Source organism: Bufo gargarizans, chromosome 3 (genome assembly GCF_014858855.1).
Source record: "Bufo gargarizans isolate SCDJY-AF-19 chromosome 3, ASM1485885v1, whole genome shotgun sequence".
Lineage (NCBI taxonomy): Eukaryota > Metazoa > Chordata > Amphibia > Anura > Bufonidae > Bufo > Bufo gargarizans.
The window spans coordinates 2,198,000-2,216,048 of NC_058082.1; the positions used below are offsets into that span (position 1 = coordinate 2,198,000).

The following is an 18,049-nucleotide window of genomic DNA, read 5'->3' on the forward strand; positions in this document are numbered from 1 at the left end:
CCTTGAAAACCTTGTATCGCAGTTCTTCGGGAACAAATAACCTCCCTGGGGGACAGGAACCAGGAGCCCCCTCCTGGGCTCCCAACACCTCCATCTCCAATTCGGTATACAGAGCGGAAACCACAACCCCGTCAGCCAAAATCGGAGCAGGATCCTCTGAATCACCTCCCCCAGGAAAACTGCGAGACAACGCATCTGCCTTGATATTTTTGACCCCCGGACGAAAAGTGACAACAAAATTGAACCTGGTAAAAAACAGTGACCATCTGGCCTATCTAGGGTTCAGACACTGGGCAGATTGCAGGTAAGCCAAATTCTTATGATCCGTATAAACAGTAACTGGGTGAGAAGCCCCCTCCAACCAGTGACGCCATTCCTCAAAGGCCAATTTTATAGCCAGCAACTCTCTATCTCCCACATCATAGTTCCTCTCGGCGACAGAGAGCTTCTTGGAAAAGAAAGCACACGGGACCCATTTGCCAGGAGAAGAACCCTGCGACAGCACCGCTCCCACCCCCACTTCTGATGCATCGACCTCCACCACGAATGGTTGAGACACATCAGGCTGCACCAGAATGGGAGCAGACGCAAAACACTCCTTAATAGTCGAAAAGGCCTGCAATTCCTCCTCCGACCAAACAGAGACGTCAGTGGCCTTCTTTGTCATATCAGTCAGAGGTTTAACAATGGTGGAATAGTTTAGAATACATTTTCTATAATAGTTAGTAAACCCCAAAAATCGCATCAAAGCTTTCTGATTCTCTGGTTTGTCCCATTCCAGAACCGCCCGGACTTTTTTGGGGTCTGTAACGGATGTCCTGGCACCCCGACCGGGTACCTCTGTCGATAGATGCGCCTAGTGCTTTCCGAGGACTCCAAGCACTCCACTTGACACTGTATGCACTGCAGACCCCACAAACCGCCGAAGCTTGGTTAAGGTCTCTCCGTCTCTTACCCCCCCTGGACCTACGACAATGCTCCAGGCTCCAGTTGGGGAACCTCTCCTAAAACCAGAGAGCAGGAATAGCTCTTACAAGAGCTAGTAGTTATGCCAGGGGAGTATAGTAAATCTTCAGCGTATAGCAATCCCCCAGTGTTGATCAGTTACCCAAACACCAGTCTCAACATGATGAAGGATAAAACAGGCACACTTTATTGAGGGCTACCCGCCCGTATTTATGCAGGTCCCCATCTGGTGGACACGCCCCTAGGGGACCAGATGGAAGACTGTGACACAGGACAGATATGCAGCAATTCAGGATACACAGACACAATACATCCCCACAATGCATCATGGTTTCCTCCTCTCTGCCCTGGAGACACACGAGGAGTAATTCAATTATCTCTCAGGACAAAGGGAAATCGCCAAATACACATGTGGGGACAACAGGACAGAAATCACCATTTAAACAGACAATGTCACAACCCTTACAGTAAACACAGACATTTAACATATCCCCAGATAGCTCAAGTCTGAGTGCATATCATTAGGTAAATGGCACTCAGACTACACAAATACAATAAAATGAGCTATCTGGGTACCCTCACATGACATAAAATACAATTCCAAAGACAGATTTAAGCTGTGCGGCCGGTCTGTCTTCTCCTTTAAAGTTAGTATAGGCCATAATCCTGCGGCAAAAGCCTGGTATCCAGGCCCCTCCAAAACCCAGTGGCGAGGTTGGTTTTGCCACACATCTCCCCCTCCCAGGGAAGACTAACCAGATACCTGACCTCATGCCGGTCGGTATCTGAGTTAGTCTGGCAGTCCACCCACAACCCAATACTGGACCTGTTGGATTTTGGGGCCTGGCTCTGTTCTGTATGTCCCCAGCTGTTGAGGGGGCATCTGCTACTCCTTGCTTCCTTGTTGCTCTCTAGCTTGGAGCTGTAGGTACTTGGTGGGCAGAGGCTGACTGCGCTCTGCCCCGTTGCCAGCTCTTCCGCTGGGGTAGCCTGTGGGAAGTCCGGCTCTGGAGAAGAGGATAGGGGAGGGCAGAGGCCAACTGCGCTCTGCCCAGATGCCAGCTCTTCCTATCCCCAGGACCATGTTGCAGATCAGCTGTGGAGAGGAGGAATCGCTTACCTCCTCCTCCTGGCATTCCTGCAGGGTTGGTGGGGGTTCTGAACCGGCCGTCCAGTGTCCCGGTAGGCCTGGTGCAGAGACCACGGTCCCATCTGCACCATCGGAGTTAGGGGTGCTGTCCCCCTGTGGTTGGGGAGAGAGATCGGTTGTCTCTTCTCTCTTTACAACACACTGCTGCTGGGGAGTCAGACCAACTGTCTCATCTCCCTGAAACGCCGGCTGCCGTTGGGGATCTGGGCCGACTGCCCAGCATCTCTGTAGGGCCAGTGGAGAGACCTCGGTCCCATCTCCACCTGCCATCGGGAGATCTTCCCAGAACCAGTCGATGAAGTTCCCTACTTTGGGAGTTGGTAGGGAAGCAGGGGGTATCGCCGGCAAGTCTTCCCAGTTGTAGGAGGGCAGATCTGGCTCTGCTTGTCGAGTAGGTTGGGGATGAACGGAGCTAAGTAGGTGTTGGTAGGTCTGCTTCAGCTCCCACTCCGTTGTTACCAGGTGGGTCATGTCTTTGCTCACCTCCCTTCCATCAGCATAAACATGCATGCCCATCCGGTAGTCGTAGATGTCCCAAAACCTAGACTCCTCCATGCTGCCAAGATCAATGTCCTCCTCCAAGGCATCCCATAGTAACCCAGGTCCATCATAATCCTCACCCTCGGGTCTGTCGTGCTCAGCCATCCAGGGGGAATGTTGAATGACATGCTACCTTAGGGCCTGGTAAGCGTCCTCTAGCCAAAGCTCCTTACATACCAGGTTCTGGAGCTCTGTTACCCAGTTATCCAGGGGTTGCTCTCCCAAGAGACCCATCCGCATCGCCACACGCTTCTGTAGCCGCTGCTCATAACTAGGGAGACTCTCACCTCGCCGCCGCTGGGCATTTTCCAGGGCATCATACCAGACTTCCTTTCTGTCTGCATCCCTGTAGTCTGCGGCTGCCTCCTCCTCCTCGTCATAGAACAGTGTCCGAAGACTAGCCAATTCCATACTGCTGTAGCCAGGGGCGCTGTACGGATACTAGCGTTGCCCTCAATGTGCTCCACGAACGGTGTCTCTGAGCTGCTTCTCCTCACACTAGGACGCCATCCCACTGCTGCCACCAAATGTAACGGATCTCCTGGCACCCCGACCGGGTACCTCCGTTGATAGATGCTCCTAGTGCTTTCCGAGGACTCCAAGCACTCCACTTGACACCGTACGCACTGCAGACCCCACGAACCGCCAAAGCTTGGTTGAGGTCTCACCGTCTCCTACCCACCCTGGACCTACGACAAGGCTCCAGGCTCCAGTGGGTGAAATTCTCCTAAAACCAAAGAGCAGAAACAGCTCTTACAAGAGCTAGTAGTTATGCCAGGGGAGTATAGCAAATCTCCAGCGTATAGCAATCCCCCAGTGTTGATCAGTTACCCAAACACCAGTCTCAACATGATGAAGGATAAAACAGGCACTCTTTATTGAGGGCTACCCGCCCGTATTTATGCAGGTCCCCATCTGGTGGACACACCCCTAGTGGACCAGAAGGAAGACACAAATACACAAATATAATAAAATGAGCTATCTGGGTACCCTCACATAACCTACAATAAAATTCCAAAGACAGATTTAAGCTGTGCGGCCGGTCTGTCTTCTCCTTTAAAGTTAGTATGGGCCATAATCCTGAGGCAAGAGGCTGGTATCCAGGCCCCTCCAAAACCCAGTGGCGAGGTTGGTTTCGCCACAGGGTCCATACGAAAACCAGAGTCGGAAAGCAGATATCCCAAAAACGGAAGCTCCTGCACAGAAAACACACATTTTTCCAATTTGGCATATAACTTATTCTCCTGAAGGATCGTCAAAACCTGTCTCACATGATCCTGATGAGTCTCCAGATCAGGAGAGTAAATTAAAATGTCATCCAAGTAAACCACCACGAACCTCCCACCAAGTGATGAAAAATGTCATTGACGATTCGCTGAAATACCGCTGGCGCGTTCGTCAACCCGAAAGGCATAACCAGATTCTCAAAATGACCCTCGTGCGTATTGAAGGCCGTATCCACTCATCCCCTTCCTTGATTCTGATCAGATTGTAGGCCCCTCTCAAATCCAACTTGGAGAACACCCTGGCACCAACAATCTGATCAAAAAGGTCGGAGATCAAATGAAGGGGATACGGATCCCGGACCGTAATACGGTTCAATTCCCGAAAATCCAAACACGGTCTCAGTGATCCATCCTTTTTCTTGACAAAGAAAAACCTACTGCCACCGGAGACTTAGATGGCCTAATATGACCTTTTGCCAAACTCTCGGCGATATACTTTCGCATGACCTCTCTTTCAGGTTGGGAAAGATTGTAAAGGCGAGACTTTGGCAACTTAGCTCCTGGGATGAGACTAACTGGACAATCATAGTCACGATGAGGGGGCAATTCCTGGGTCCCACCCTCCGAAAAGACATCCGCAAAGTCTGAGAGATATTGAGGTAGAACCGCAGTGGACACCCCAGAGATAGATGTGTCAGGACAATTCTCCGAACAAAACTCTCCCCAACCAATAATTTGTCTTGCCTGCCAATCAATAATTGGATTATGTTTTGTCAACCAAGGTAAACCTAGGACTAAAGGAGCAGGCAAATTCCTCATAACAACACAAGAAATAAGCTCTGCATGTGAATCACCCAACCTCAACTGAATACCATGTGCAATATGAGTGAGACTCCTTAGAGAAAGAGGTGAAGAATCTATTGCAAACACCGGAATCTCCCTTTCCAAAGTGCACGTACTTAGACCCAGATTTTGAAGGAAAAGAAAGTCAATAAGGTTTAGCCCAGCACCACAGTCAATGAGTCTAGCGCCACCATGGCAGGAAGGAGAAAACGAGAATTACAGGGAGCTTGCATATTTGCTTGTTCCACTACTCCATTCGCGCTACCAAGAGTCAGGACGTTTTTTTTTTCTTTCATATCATCACGCGGTTTAACAAAAGGACAAGCAAAAACAAAATGGTCACTTTTACCACAGTAGTAACATAATTTATGTAATCTCCTAAAGTTTCTCCTACCAGAACGAAAAGATATCTGACCCAACTGCATGGGTTCCTCCCCTACCCCAGAGTTATAAGTAATATCACCCTGGGCAGCAGCTGAGACGAAACCACACGCAAAAGGGATCCCTTGCACGGGGGGACCCTTACACCTCTCTCTGATACGTCTATCCAACCGTATAGCCAAAGACATTGCATTCTCTAGAGTATCCGGGTACTCATGAAAAGCCAGGGCATCGTTCAACCTCTCAGATAACCCTTGACAAAACTGACTACGTAACGCGGGGTCGCTCCACCCCGACTCAGTAGCCCATCTCCTAAACTCTATGCAGTAAACCTCTGCAGTATGTTCACCCTGTAATAAGTTACGCAATTTAGATTCTGCCACCGAGACCCGATCTGGGTCATCGTAAATCAATCCCAGGGCTTTGAGAAATTCCTCCACCGTCCGGAGGGCCAGAGAACCAGGCGGCAGAGAAAAAGCCCAGGATTGCACGTCCCCTTTAAGCAGAGACATGATGATACCAACCCTCTGATTTTCATCACCTGACGAAAATGGACGCAGTTGGAAATACAATTTGCATGACTCTTTAAAGCAGATAAAATCATCCGCACCCCCTGTAAATTTCTCGGGAAGAGCGACTTTAGGCTCCCCACCCCAATTTGACCTGCACCTGATGCCAGCACCTTCTGACACCGTGTGATCGAACTACGCAGATCCGCAACCTCTAGGGATAATCCCTGCATGCAGTCAACCAGTGCATCAATTGACGCCATCACAAAACTGCTGAGTAATGGCAGTCACAGTATGGCGGGTTATAATGTCACGGCGGACAGGAACTCAGATACACAGACAACCAAATACACAAGTGTCTAGGCTAGAGGCTGGGGACAGGTCACCTCCTAGCACATCCCTGACTTCTCTCCCTATGCTGCTAAGCCCACATTCAGACCTTGATGGTAGGAATGAAGTGTCCTAGTGCCTGGACTGCGAATACCCTAGAATCCCTGAGATGGTGAAAGGGGAGAAGGGGCAGAAGATACACAGATAGCCTAGACCACAAACAACACAAACCGAAATCAAACTTATCTGAGCTGGAACAGACAATCCTTCCTTCCTTGAATCCAAGGCCAGACTAAAATCTATAACCCGCACGGCCCTCTGGGATAGAAGACAATTTAAGCCAATGACCCCACCCAGAGCACCTGAAGGAAGGTGGATCCAGCACGATTCCAAAACAAACAAAAGGTTAGACACGTGCTGCCAATCTGACAGACCTCCGCACACCGTCTGAGCAGGGCATTACAGTACTATAATCTACATACATCATGTCCTAGGAGGGGTAACACTGGAGAGTCACTTGTGGAGAAGGATCAGGGACTAATAATCTACATACATCATATGTCCTAAGAGGAGTAACACTGGAGAGTGACTTGTAGAGAAGGATCAGGTACTAATAATCTACATACATCATATGTCCTAAGAGGAGTAACACTGGAGAGTCACTTGTAGAGGAGGATCAGGTACTAATAATCTACATACATCATATGTCCTAAGAGGAGTAACACTGGAGAGTCACTTGTAGAGGAGGATCAGGTACTAATAATCTACATACATCATATGTCCTAGGAGGAGTAACACTGGAGAGTCACTTGTAGAGAAGGATCAGGTACTAATAATCTACAAACATCATATGTCCTAGGAGGAGTAACACTGGAGAGTCACTTGTAGAGAAGGATCAGGTACTAATAATCTACATACATCATATGTCCTAGGAGGAGTAACACTGGAGAGTCACTTGTGGAGAAGGATCAGGTACTAATAATCTACATACATCATATGTCCTAGGAGGAGTAACACTGGAGAGTCACTTGTAGAGAAGGATCAGGTACTAATAATCCCCATACATGATATGTCCTAGGAGGAGTGACACTGGAGAGTGACTTGTAGAGAAGGATCAGGTACTAATAATCTACATACATCATATGTCCTAAGAGGAGTAACACTGGAGAGTCACTTGTGGAGAAGGATCAGGGACTAATAATCTACATACATCATATGTCCTAGGAGGAGTAACACTGGAGAGTGACTTGTAGAGAAGGATCAGGTACTAATAATCTACATACATCATATGTCCTAAGAGGAGTAACACTGGAGAGTCACTTGTAGAGGAGGATCAGGTACTAATAATCTACATACATCATATGTCCTAAGAGGAGTAACACTGGAGAGTCACTTGTAGAGGAGGATCAGGTACTAATAATCTACTTACATCATATGTCCTAGGAGGAGTAACACTGGAGAGTCACTTGTAGAGAAGGATCAGGTACTAATAATCTACATACATCATATGTCCTAGGGGGAGTAACACTGGAGAGTCACTTGTAGAGGAGGATCAGGTACTAATAATCTACATACATCATATGTCCTAAGAGGAGTAACACTGGAGAGTCACTTGTAGAGGAGGATCAGGTACTAATAATCTACATACATCATATGTCCTATGGGGAGTAACACTGGAGAGTCACTTGTAGAGAAGGATCAGGTACTAATAATCTACATACATCATATGTCCTATGGGGAGTAACACTGGAGAGTCACTTGTAGAGGAGGATCAGGTACTAATAATGTACATACATCATATGTCCTAGCGGGATTAACACTGGAGAGTAACTTTTAGAGAAGGATCAGGTACTAATAATCTACAATGAATGAGTCCTCAATCTGCAAGATACGAAGCAGAAGCCACAGTAACACTATGGAACATGTTCTATTCTTTGGTGATGCGGACTGAATTCAGGTGAAAGGGTCTGTACCCGTAAACGTCGGGCACACTGCTGGTGCCGGTGTATTGCGGACCGCTGTTTGTGCGCATGAGCCCTGAATCTGTATATGAAGGACACTGACCCTTTAGTAAAGCCTGCAGGATAGCTACGTCCATTCCTTCCTGATCTCCTACTTTCTCTTCCCTCAGGATGGTGAGCAGAGACTCCATTCGCACAATGTCTTGAATCTGTAGTAAGGAAATAAGGAAAGATCAATACAGAATTATTTTCACTGTAAAATGTCCTCTTCATTAGAGAATTGGTGTAGTGTCCATCACACAGACATGCGAGATATAAGTGCTGGGACCCAAGCTTCTCTAACCATGTCCCTCAGACTATTGGTTCTTGGTTCACTCAACATTGTGCTTCACCTTCTTGGTCCACGTGATGATCTGAGCTTCTGTGAAATTCTCATAAGTGTCCTGGAAGAGGTTCCTCAGCTTGTCCTTGATAAGAGATATGGTAATCTTCGAAGAACCAAGATTTGCCACTTGTGCGATGATGTCAGCAACACGCCCAGACCCCTCCACGATGACACATGGTGTGTTATTGCACATGGAATTGTAGATCGTCTGGAGAGAAATCAAAGCATTGACCTGACATACTGGTGGGGAATTATTAAGGGGTTATCGCTAAATGCAGAACCGCGCTAAATGCAGAACCGCGCTAAAGCTGCTATGACTTGGAAGAATTACAGCATAGAACTGAAAACGAACACTACTCCCTATTCATTGCCACTAAAACTCACATAACGTCCTTGTCCTGCACGATCCATACTGTCCTTGTCCTGCACTATCCATACTGTCTGTCCTTGCCCTGCACTATCCATACTGTCTGTCCTTGTCCTGCACTATCCATACTGTCTGTCCTTGCCCTGCACTATCCATACTGTCTGTCCTTGTCCTGCACTATCCATACTGTCTGTCCTTGTCCTGCACTATCCATACTGTCTGTCCTTGCCCTGCACTATCCATACTGTCTGTCCTTGTCCTGCACTATCCATACTGTCTGTCCTTGTCCTGCACTATCCATACTGTCTGTCCTTGCCCTGCACTATCCATACTGTCTGTCCTTGTCCTGCACTATCCATACTGTCTGTCCTTGTCCTGCACTATCCATACTGTCTGTCCTTGCCCTGCACTATCCATACTGTCTGTCCTTGTCCTGCACTATCCATGCTGTCTGTCCTTGTCCTGCACTATCCATACTGTCTGTCCTTGTCCTGCACTATCCGTACTTTCTGTCCTTGTCCTGCACTATCCATACTGTCTGTCCTTGCCCTGTGCTATCCATACTGTCTGTCCTTGTCCTGCACTATCCGTACTGTCTGTCCTTGTCCTGCACTATCCATAATGTCTGTCCTTGTCCTGCACTATCCATACTGTCTGTCCTTGTCCTGCACTGTCCGTGCTGTCTGTCCTTGCCTTGCACTATCCCTACTGTCTGTCCTTGTCCTGCACTATCCAAACTGTCTGTCCTTGTCCTGCGCTATCCATACTGTCTGTCCTTGCCCTGTGCTATCCATACTGTCCTTGTCCTGCACTGTCCGTGCTGTCTGTCCTTGCCTTGCACTATCCCTACGGTCTGTCCTTGTCCTGCACTATCCATACTGTCTGTCCTTGCCCTGTGCTATCCATACTGTCTGTCCTTGTCCTGCACTATCCGTACTGTCTGTCCTTGTCCTGCACTATCCATACTGTCTGTCCTTGTCCTGCACTATCCATACTGTCTGTCCTTGTCCTGCACTGTCCGTGCTGTCTGTCCTTGCCTTGCACTATCCCTACTGTCTGTCCTTGTCCTGCACTATCCATACTGTCTGTCCTTGTCCTGCACTATCCATGCTGTCTGTCCTTGTCCTGCGCTATCCATACTGTCTGTCCTTGCCCTGTGCTATCCATACTGTCCTTGTCCTGCACTGTCCGTGCTGTCTGTCCTTGCCTTGCACTATCCCTACTGTCTGTCCTTGTCCTGCACTATCCATACTGTCTGTCCTTGTCCTGCACTATCCATGCTGTCTGTCCTTGTCCTGCACTGTCCGTGCTGTCTGTCCTTGCCTTGCACTATCCCTACTGTCTGTCCTTGTCCTGCACTATCCATACTGTCTGTCCTTGTCCTGCACTATCCATGCTGTCTGTCCTTGTCCTGCGCTATCCATACTGTCTGTCCTTGCCCTGTGCTATCCATACTGTCCTTGTCCTGCACTGTCCGTGCTGTCTGTCCTTGCCTTGCACTATCCCTACTGTCTGTCCTTGTCCTGCACTATCCATACTGTCTGTCCTTGCCCTGTGCTATCCATACTGTCTGTCCTTGTCCTGCACTATCCGTACTGTCTGTCCTTGTCCTGCACTATCCATACTGTCTGTCCTTGTCCTGCACTATCCATACTGTCTGTCCTTGTCCTGCACTGTCCGTGCTGTCTGTCCTTGCCTTGCACTATCCCTACTGTCTGTCCTTGTCCTGCACTATCTATACTGTCTGTCCTTGTCCTGCGCTATCCATACTGTCCTTGTCCTGCACTATCCATACTGTCTGTCCTTGTCCTGCACTGTCCGTGCTGTCTGTCCTTGCCTTGCACTATCCCTACTGTCTGTCCTTGTCCTGCACTATCCATACTGTCTGTCCTTGTCCTGCACTATCCATACTGTCTGTCCTTGTCCTGCGCTATCCATGCTGTCTGTCCTTGTCCTGCACTGTCCATACTGTCTGTCCTTGTCCTGCACTATCCATACTGTCTGTCCTTGTCCTGCACTATCCATACTGTCTGTCCTTGTCCTGCACTGTCCGTACTGTCTGTCCTTGTCCTGCACTGTCCGTACTGTCTGTCCTTGTCCTGCACTATCCATGCTGTCTGTCCTTGTCCTGCACTGTCCGTACTGTCTGTCCTTGTCCTGCACTATCCACGCTGTCTGTCCTTGTCCTGCACTATCCATACTGTCTGTCCTTGTCCTGCACTATCTGTACTGTCCTTGTCCTGTGCTATCCATACTGTCTGTCCTTGTCCTGCACTATCCGTACTGTCTGTCCTTGTCCTGCACTATCCATACTGTCTGTCCTTGTCCTGCACTATCCATACTGTCTGTCCTTGTCCTGCACTATCCATACTGTCTGTCCTTGTCCTGCACTATCTATACTGTCTGTCCTTGTCCTGCACTATCCATACTGTCTGTCCTTGTCCTGCACTATCTATACTGTCTGTCCTTGTCCTGCACTATCCATGCTGTCTGTCCTTGTCCTGCACTGTCCGTACTGTCTGTCCTTGTCCTGCACTATCCATACTGTCTGTCCTTGTCCTGCACTATCCATGCTGTCTGTCCTTGTCCTGCACTATCCATACTGTCTGTCCTTGTCCTGCACTGTCCATACTGTCTGTCCTTGTCCTGCACTATCCATACTGTCTGTCCTTGTCCTGCACTATCCATACTGTCTGTCCTTGTCCTGCACTATCCATACTGTCTGTCCTTGTCCTGCACTATCCATACTGTCTGTCCTTGTCCTGCACTATCCATGCTGTCTGTCCTTGTCCTGCACTATCTATACTGTCTGTCCTTGTCCTGCACTATCCATGCTGTCTGTCCTTGTCCTGCACTATCCATGCTGTCTGTCCTTGTCCTGCACTATCCAAACTGTCTGTCCTTGTCCTGCACTATCCAAACTGTCTGTCCCGGTCCTGTTTTGTTTGCGCTTGTCAAGCAACTGCCAAATCAAATTCCTTGTAAGTGCAAACTTCTTTGGCCAAATAAATGATTCAGATTCTGGTTCCTTTTCTACGTCAGTGACCTTCAGATTGAAAGGCTCCACAGGGAGAACCTGGCACAACTTTCTCCATTCTGCTCGGCCTCTCAGCTGTTTGGGCAGCAGTTCTGGTTCTGAAGGTCTGACAGTAGGGTCTGAAGTGTGCAGGCTGGGCAGGGTCTGTTCTGGAGCCTTCATTCTGGAGATCAGACTCTGCTAATTCCACCTGTATCTAGGACATAGCAAACAATTGTTCTTACTGGAATTGACTACAGAGCCCAGAGACTGGCTCCAAACTTCTCAAGGACAGTAGAAGAAACGTCCATACATAAAGTGCTGTACGAAGTGCAGGTGACTGAGACCATGAGATATTTCCAAAAACAGACAGTAACAAAAGGTTCCAGACTAGCCGGGTGGAAGGTGTACTCACATCCAGGGTTCCAGGGCCTCCTTCCAGCACCACACACACATTCGGGATCTTTAATGCCTCACCTGAAAGACAAGAAGATCTTAGGGTGTCAAAAAGATAAGGAGGCCAAAAATCCAGACATGTCTGAATCTCATCATCTCACAGGGCGGCTGGTGTTCGGATCTGGCATAATAAGTACAGAGCAGGGCCAGTTTCTGATGGACATCAACTTGCATATTCCTACCCACCACTAGTCGTGCACATTATACTCTGTTCCTACAGATATTTCTATGTAAATGTCGGCAACTACAATGTGAAAAAGTATAACAAAAAGTATGGCCTGCTTCAAAAAATGCCATAGCTCTACATGTGAACCTAGCCTTGAGCGGTAGTGTTCCATATCCTGGTAGTGTTTCATACATATTTTTATTCCATCACAAAAGGCAATGAAGAATTCAGACTTGACACTGGTCTATCCATTTCTTGTTCTCTCACCTCCTTTATACATGGTTTGTTGGGAAACATATCTCTCCAGTCGAGTTCTCAGAGGAATTTCCACCCCGTACGTTCCATGTGTCCCATTGTCCACCAGGATGAAGTGTGTGTGGTTGTTATCCAGACAGCACAATGCTCCCTGAGATCCTTCATCCATTGGGTACATGGCTGGAGCTCCACCCTGCAGGAGGAAACACAAGTATAAATGTCCATCTAAAAAGTTCCTGGATTCCTCACTGGGCATCTGTGGACCACTATATGATGGAAACCAATGCATATACCTCCACCATGGCCAACAGGGACAGAATTAGAGGGGATCTAGTTACCCGTTCTCCTCATTGGTGTGCATCCTGGAAGATTGGTGGACAATGCAGTGATACCCAAGTGTGCCTCCTAGTGATTGGTGGGCCTATTAGTGACTGTGGTAGACAACTCCTCTGTTGTCAAGGCCCCCTTTTATTGCAAATATAAGGAATTTACATGTCATCTCCCATAAGTCAGCGACCGAGGAGGAGAAAGTCTAGGGTCAATTCATAGAAAACAAAATGCAGTACATCATGGTCTGGAGGGGCTGATAACGTAATCTGAGCTTCCATCTCTAAGGAGTATTTGGGGATCTCACCGCTTCACTCAGCAGGTATTCTCTGTTGTGGACAATGCCCCAGGTTGCAATTCCAATTAGGACAATCTCTTGATGGTTGCCACTGAAATCTCGTATGGCCTCTCCCACATGCTTCATGACCCCAGCATGAGACCCTCCAGTGATGATCCAGGCACCTGAACAGGGAAACAGCAGGAACGTGAGGACAACCAGTGGGTAGCTGCAACTTTAACCCCCATTTCTGATGCAATAAAGTTCCTGTGCGTTAATGTCACCTCTCCTGCTAAATAGGATTACTAACATCGAGATGACAGAAGTGGAAGCTGCATACAAGAATCCCAGACATGTCTCTCCTGGGCCTAACCTAAGCCTCCAATCAGAACCTGCTCCAGGTTCATGTGGGCCCTTGGGCGATAAAGTCTCAGGGGGCCCCTTGTGGCATTTTGCACGGCGCTTAGAGCAATGAAGCTGCATGTATTATAGATGAAATACCGTACACAGAGCGGATGTATGCCAATCAGTCCTTGTGTGCCTACTTTTATTTTCTACCCAGTGTTTCAGTCACTCAGGTCTATACACAGATATGTGCCCCCTCACAGTAGTTATACCCAGATATGTGCCCCCTCACAGTAGTTATGGCCAGATATGTGCCCCCTCACAGTAGTTATACCCAGATATGTGCCCCTCACAGTAGTTATACCCAGATATGTGCCCCTCACAGTAGTTATACCCAGATATGTGCCCCTCACAGTAGTTATACCCAGATATGTGCCCCTCACAGGAGTTATGGCCAGATATGTGTCCCCTCACAGTAGTTATACCCAGATATGTGCCCCTCACAGTAGTTATACCAGATATGTGCCCCTCACAGTAGTTATACCAGATATGTGCCCCTCACAGTAGTTATATCCAGATATGTGCCCCCTCACAGTAGTTATACCAGATATGTGCTCCCTCACAGTAATTATACCAGATATGTGCTCCCTCACAGTAATTATACCAGATATGTGCTCCCTCACAGTAATTATACCCAGATATGTGCCCCCTCACAGTAGTTATGCCAGATATGTGCCCCCTCACAGTAGTTATATCCAGATATGTGCCCCTCACAGTAGTTATAGCCAGATATCTGCCCCCTCACAGTAGTTATACCCAGATATGTGCCCCCTCACAGTAGTTATACCCAGATATGTGCCCCCTCACAGTAGTTATATCCAGATATGTGCCCCCTCACAGTAGTTATACCAGATATGTGCTCCCTCACAGTAATTATACCCAGATATGTGCCCCCTCACAGTAGTTATGCCAGATATGTGCCCCCTCACAGTAGTTATATCCAGATATGTGCCCCCTCACAGCAGTTATATCCAGATATGTGCCCCCTCACAGCAGTTCTACCAGATATGTGCTCCCTCACAGTAATTATACCCAGATATGTGCCCCCTCACAGTAGTTATGCCAGATATGTGCCCCCTCACAGTAGTTATATCCAGATATGTGCCCCCTCACAGTAGTTATAGCCAGATATGTGCCCCCTCACAGTAGTTATACCCAGATATGTGCCCCCTCACAGTAGTTATACCCAGATATGTGCCCCCTCACAGTAGTTATATCCAGATATGTGCCCCCTCACAGTAGTTATACCAGATATGTGCTCCCTCACAGTAATTATACCCAGATATGTGCCCCCTCACAGTAGTTATGCCAGATATGTGCCCCCTCACAGTAGTTATGCCATGGATGTATACATTATGGGGCTATGTGGGGTTTTGAGGTGTTTTTGGGGTTTTGGGAAAAATGTGTGTTTTCTGTCTGTGAGTTATTAAGTTAGCCCATTATGCTTGGTAATTGTATTTTGTTATTTGCATCTCAGACAATGCCAGTGTGTTAGTTAATTGCATATCAGACAATGCCAGTGTGTTAGTTAATTGCGTCTCAGACAATGCCAGTGTGTTAGTTAATTGCGTCTCAGACAATGCCAGTGTGTTAGTTAATTGCATCAAAGACAATGCTCATTGTATTTTGTTGATTGCATTACAGACAGAGGGATGTAATGCATGTGATTGGCTAAAATATAAACTGTCACAGTCTTCTACAAGGGCCCCAGGGGGAGTGTCCCTTGCTAAGAGACCTGCATAAAAGGCTGAAAAATAACCCATTAAAGAGTTGCTGTTTTACATTCAACATAGAGCCTCGTCTCATGTGTGTGGGGATTGCTATACGTGTATACTCCCCTCGCTATTACTCCTAGCTCTTGTAAGAGCTGTTCCTGTTCCTGGTTCCTGTGGTATCGGTGTCGAGCGGAGTGCTTGGAGTCCTCGGGAGCATCCATCAACGAAGGTACGCAGTTGGGGTGTCTGGAGTTCCTTTACAACACTAAACTGTATACAGTAATTAACACTGAAGAGGACAGTATACTGCATATATACTACAGAGGACAGTATACTGTATATGCTGCAGAGGACAGTATACTGCTACAGAGGGATCTGGATAGATTGGAGGCTTGGGCAGAGAAGTGGCAGATGAGGTTTAACACTGACAAATGTAAAGTTATGCACATGGGAAGGAATAATGCAAGTCACCCGTACATACTAAATGGTAAAACACTGGGTAACACTGACATGGAAAGGGATCTAGGATTTTACTGTAAGAGCAGTGAGACTATGGACTCTATACTGTAAGAGCAGTGAGACTATGGACTCTACTGTAAGAGCAGTAAGACTATGGACTCTTTACTGTAAGAGCAGTGAGACTATGGACTCTTTACTGTAAGAGCAGTGAGACTATGGACTCTTTACTGTAAGAGCAGTGAGACTATGGACTCTATACTGTAAGAGCAGTGAGACTATGGACTCTGTACTGTAAGAGCAGTGAGACTATGGACTCTGTACTGTAAGAGCAGTTAGACTATGGACTCTTTACTGTAAGAGCAGTGAGACTATGGACTCTATACTGTAAGAGCAGTGAGACTATGGACTCTTCACTGTAAGAGCAGTGAGACTGTGGACTCTTTACTGTAAGAGCAGTGAGACTATGGACTCTTTACTGTAAGAGCAGTAAGACTATGGACTCTTTACTGTAAGAGCAGTAAGACTATGGACTCTTTACTGTAAGAGCAGTGAGACTATGGACTCTTTACTGTAAGAGCGGTGAGACTATGGACTCTTTACTGTAAGAGCGGTGAGACTATGGACTCTTTACTGTAAGAACGGTTAGACTATGGACTCTTTACTGTAAGAGCAGTGAGACTATGGACTCTATACGGTAAGAGCAGTGAGACTATGGACTCTACTGTAAGAGCAGTGAGACTATGGACTCTTTACTGTAAGAGCAGTGAGACTATGGACTCTATACTGTAAGAGCAGTGAGACTATGGACTCTACTGTAAGAGCAGTGAGACTATGGACTCTATACTGTAAGAGCAGTGAGACTATGGACTCTTTACTGTAAGAGCAGTGAGACTATGGACTCTTTACTGTAAGAGCAGTGAGACTATGGACTCTTTACTGTAAGAGCAGTGAGACTATGGACTCTTTACTGTAAGAGCAGTGATACTGTGGACTCTTTACTGTAAGAGCAGTGAGACTATGGACTCTGTATTGTAAGAGCAGTGAGACTATGGACTCTGTACTGTAAGAGCAGTGAGACTATGGACTATACTGTAAGAGCAGTGAGACTATGGACTCTTTACTGTAAGAGCAGTGAGACTATGGACTCTTTACGGTAAGAGCAGTGAGACTATGGACTCTATACTGTAAGAGCAGTGAGACTATGGACTCTTTACTGTAAGAGCAGTGAGACTATGGACTCTTTACTGTAAGAGCAGTGAGACTATGGACTCTATACTGTAAGAGCAGTGAGACTATGGACTCTTTACAGTAAGAGCAGTGAGACTATGGACTCTTTACTGTAAGAGCAGTTAGACTATGGACTCTTTACTGTAAGAGCAGTGAGACTATAGACTCTTTACTGTAAGAGCAGTGAGACTATGGACTCTTTACTGTAAGAGCAGTGAGACTATGGACTCTATACGGTAAGAGCAGTGAGACTATGGACTCTGTACTGTAAGAGCAGTGAGACTATGGACTCTATACGGTAAGAGCAGTGAGACTATGGACTCTCTGCCTGAGGAGGTGGTGATGGTGAGTACAATAAAGGAATTCAGGAGGGGCCTGGATGTATTTCTGGAGTGTAATAATATTACAGGCTATAGCTACTAGAGAGGGGTCGTTGATCCAGGGAGTTATTCTGATTGGAGTCGGGAAGGAATTTTTTTATTAGTTATAGCCAGATATCTGCTCCCTCACAGTAGTTATACCAGATATGTGCCCCCTCACAGTAGTTATGCCAGATATGTGATCCCTCACAGTAATTTTACCCAGATATGTGCCCCCTCACAGTAGTTATAGCCAGATATGTGCCCCATCACAGTAATTATACCCAGATATGTGCCCCTCACAGTAGTTATGTCCAGATATTTGCCCCCTCACAGTAGTTATGCCAGATATGTGCCCCCTCACAGTAGTTATAGCCAGATATGTGCCCCCTCACAGTAATTATACCCAGATATGTGCCCCTCACAGTAGTTATGTCCAGATATGTGCCCCCTCACAGTAGTTATGCCAGATATGTGCCCCCTCACAGTAATTATACCCAGATATGTGCCCCCTCACACTAGTTATACCCAGATATGTGCCCCCTCACACTAGTTATGCCCAGATATGTGCCCCCTCACAGTAGTTATGCCCAGATATGTGCTCCCTCACACTAGTTATACCCAGATATGTGCTCCCTCACAGTAGTTATACCCAGATATGTTCCCCTCACAGTAGTTATACCCAGATATATGCTCCCTCACAGTAATTATACGCAGATATGTGTCCCC

At 47.2% G+C, this 18,049-nt stretch overlaps 1 protein-coding gene across 1 annotated transcript in view; it reads right to left on the reverse strand.

Annotated features, from left to right (window-relative positions):
* The window catches only part of LOC122931297 (transient receptor potential cation channel subfamily M member 2-like), a 136,884-nt gene that overhangs the window by 97,645 nt on the left and 21,190 nt on the right, over positions 1–18,049 (reverse strand). The window contains exons 5-9 of the mRNA XM_044285362.1: positions 13,186–13,340; positions 12,564–12,744; positions 12,090–12,151; positions 8,299–8,499; positions 8,010–8,115 (exon numbers count right to left, since the gene is read on the reverse strand). Coding sequence (XP_044141297.1) covers positions 8,010–8,115; positions 8,299–8,499; positions 12,090–12,151; positions 12,564–12,744; positions 13,186–13,340 — 705 coding nt within the window. The remainder of the gene's footprint in view (positions 1–8,009; positions 8,116–8,298; positions 8,500–12,089; positions 12,152–12,563; positions 12,745–13,185; positions 13,341–18,049) is intronic.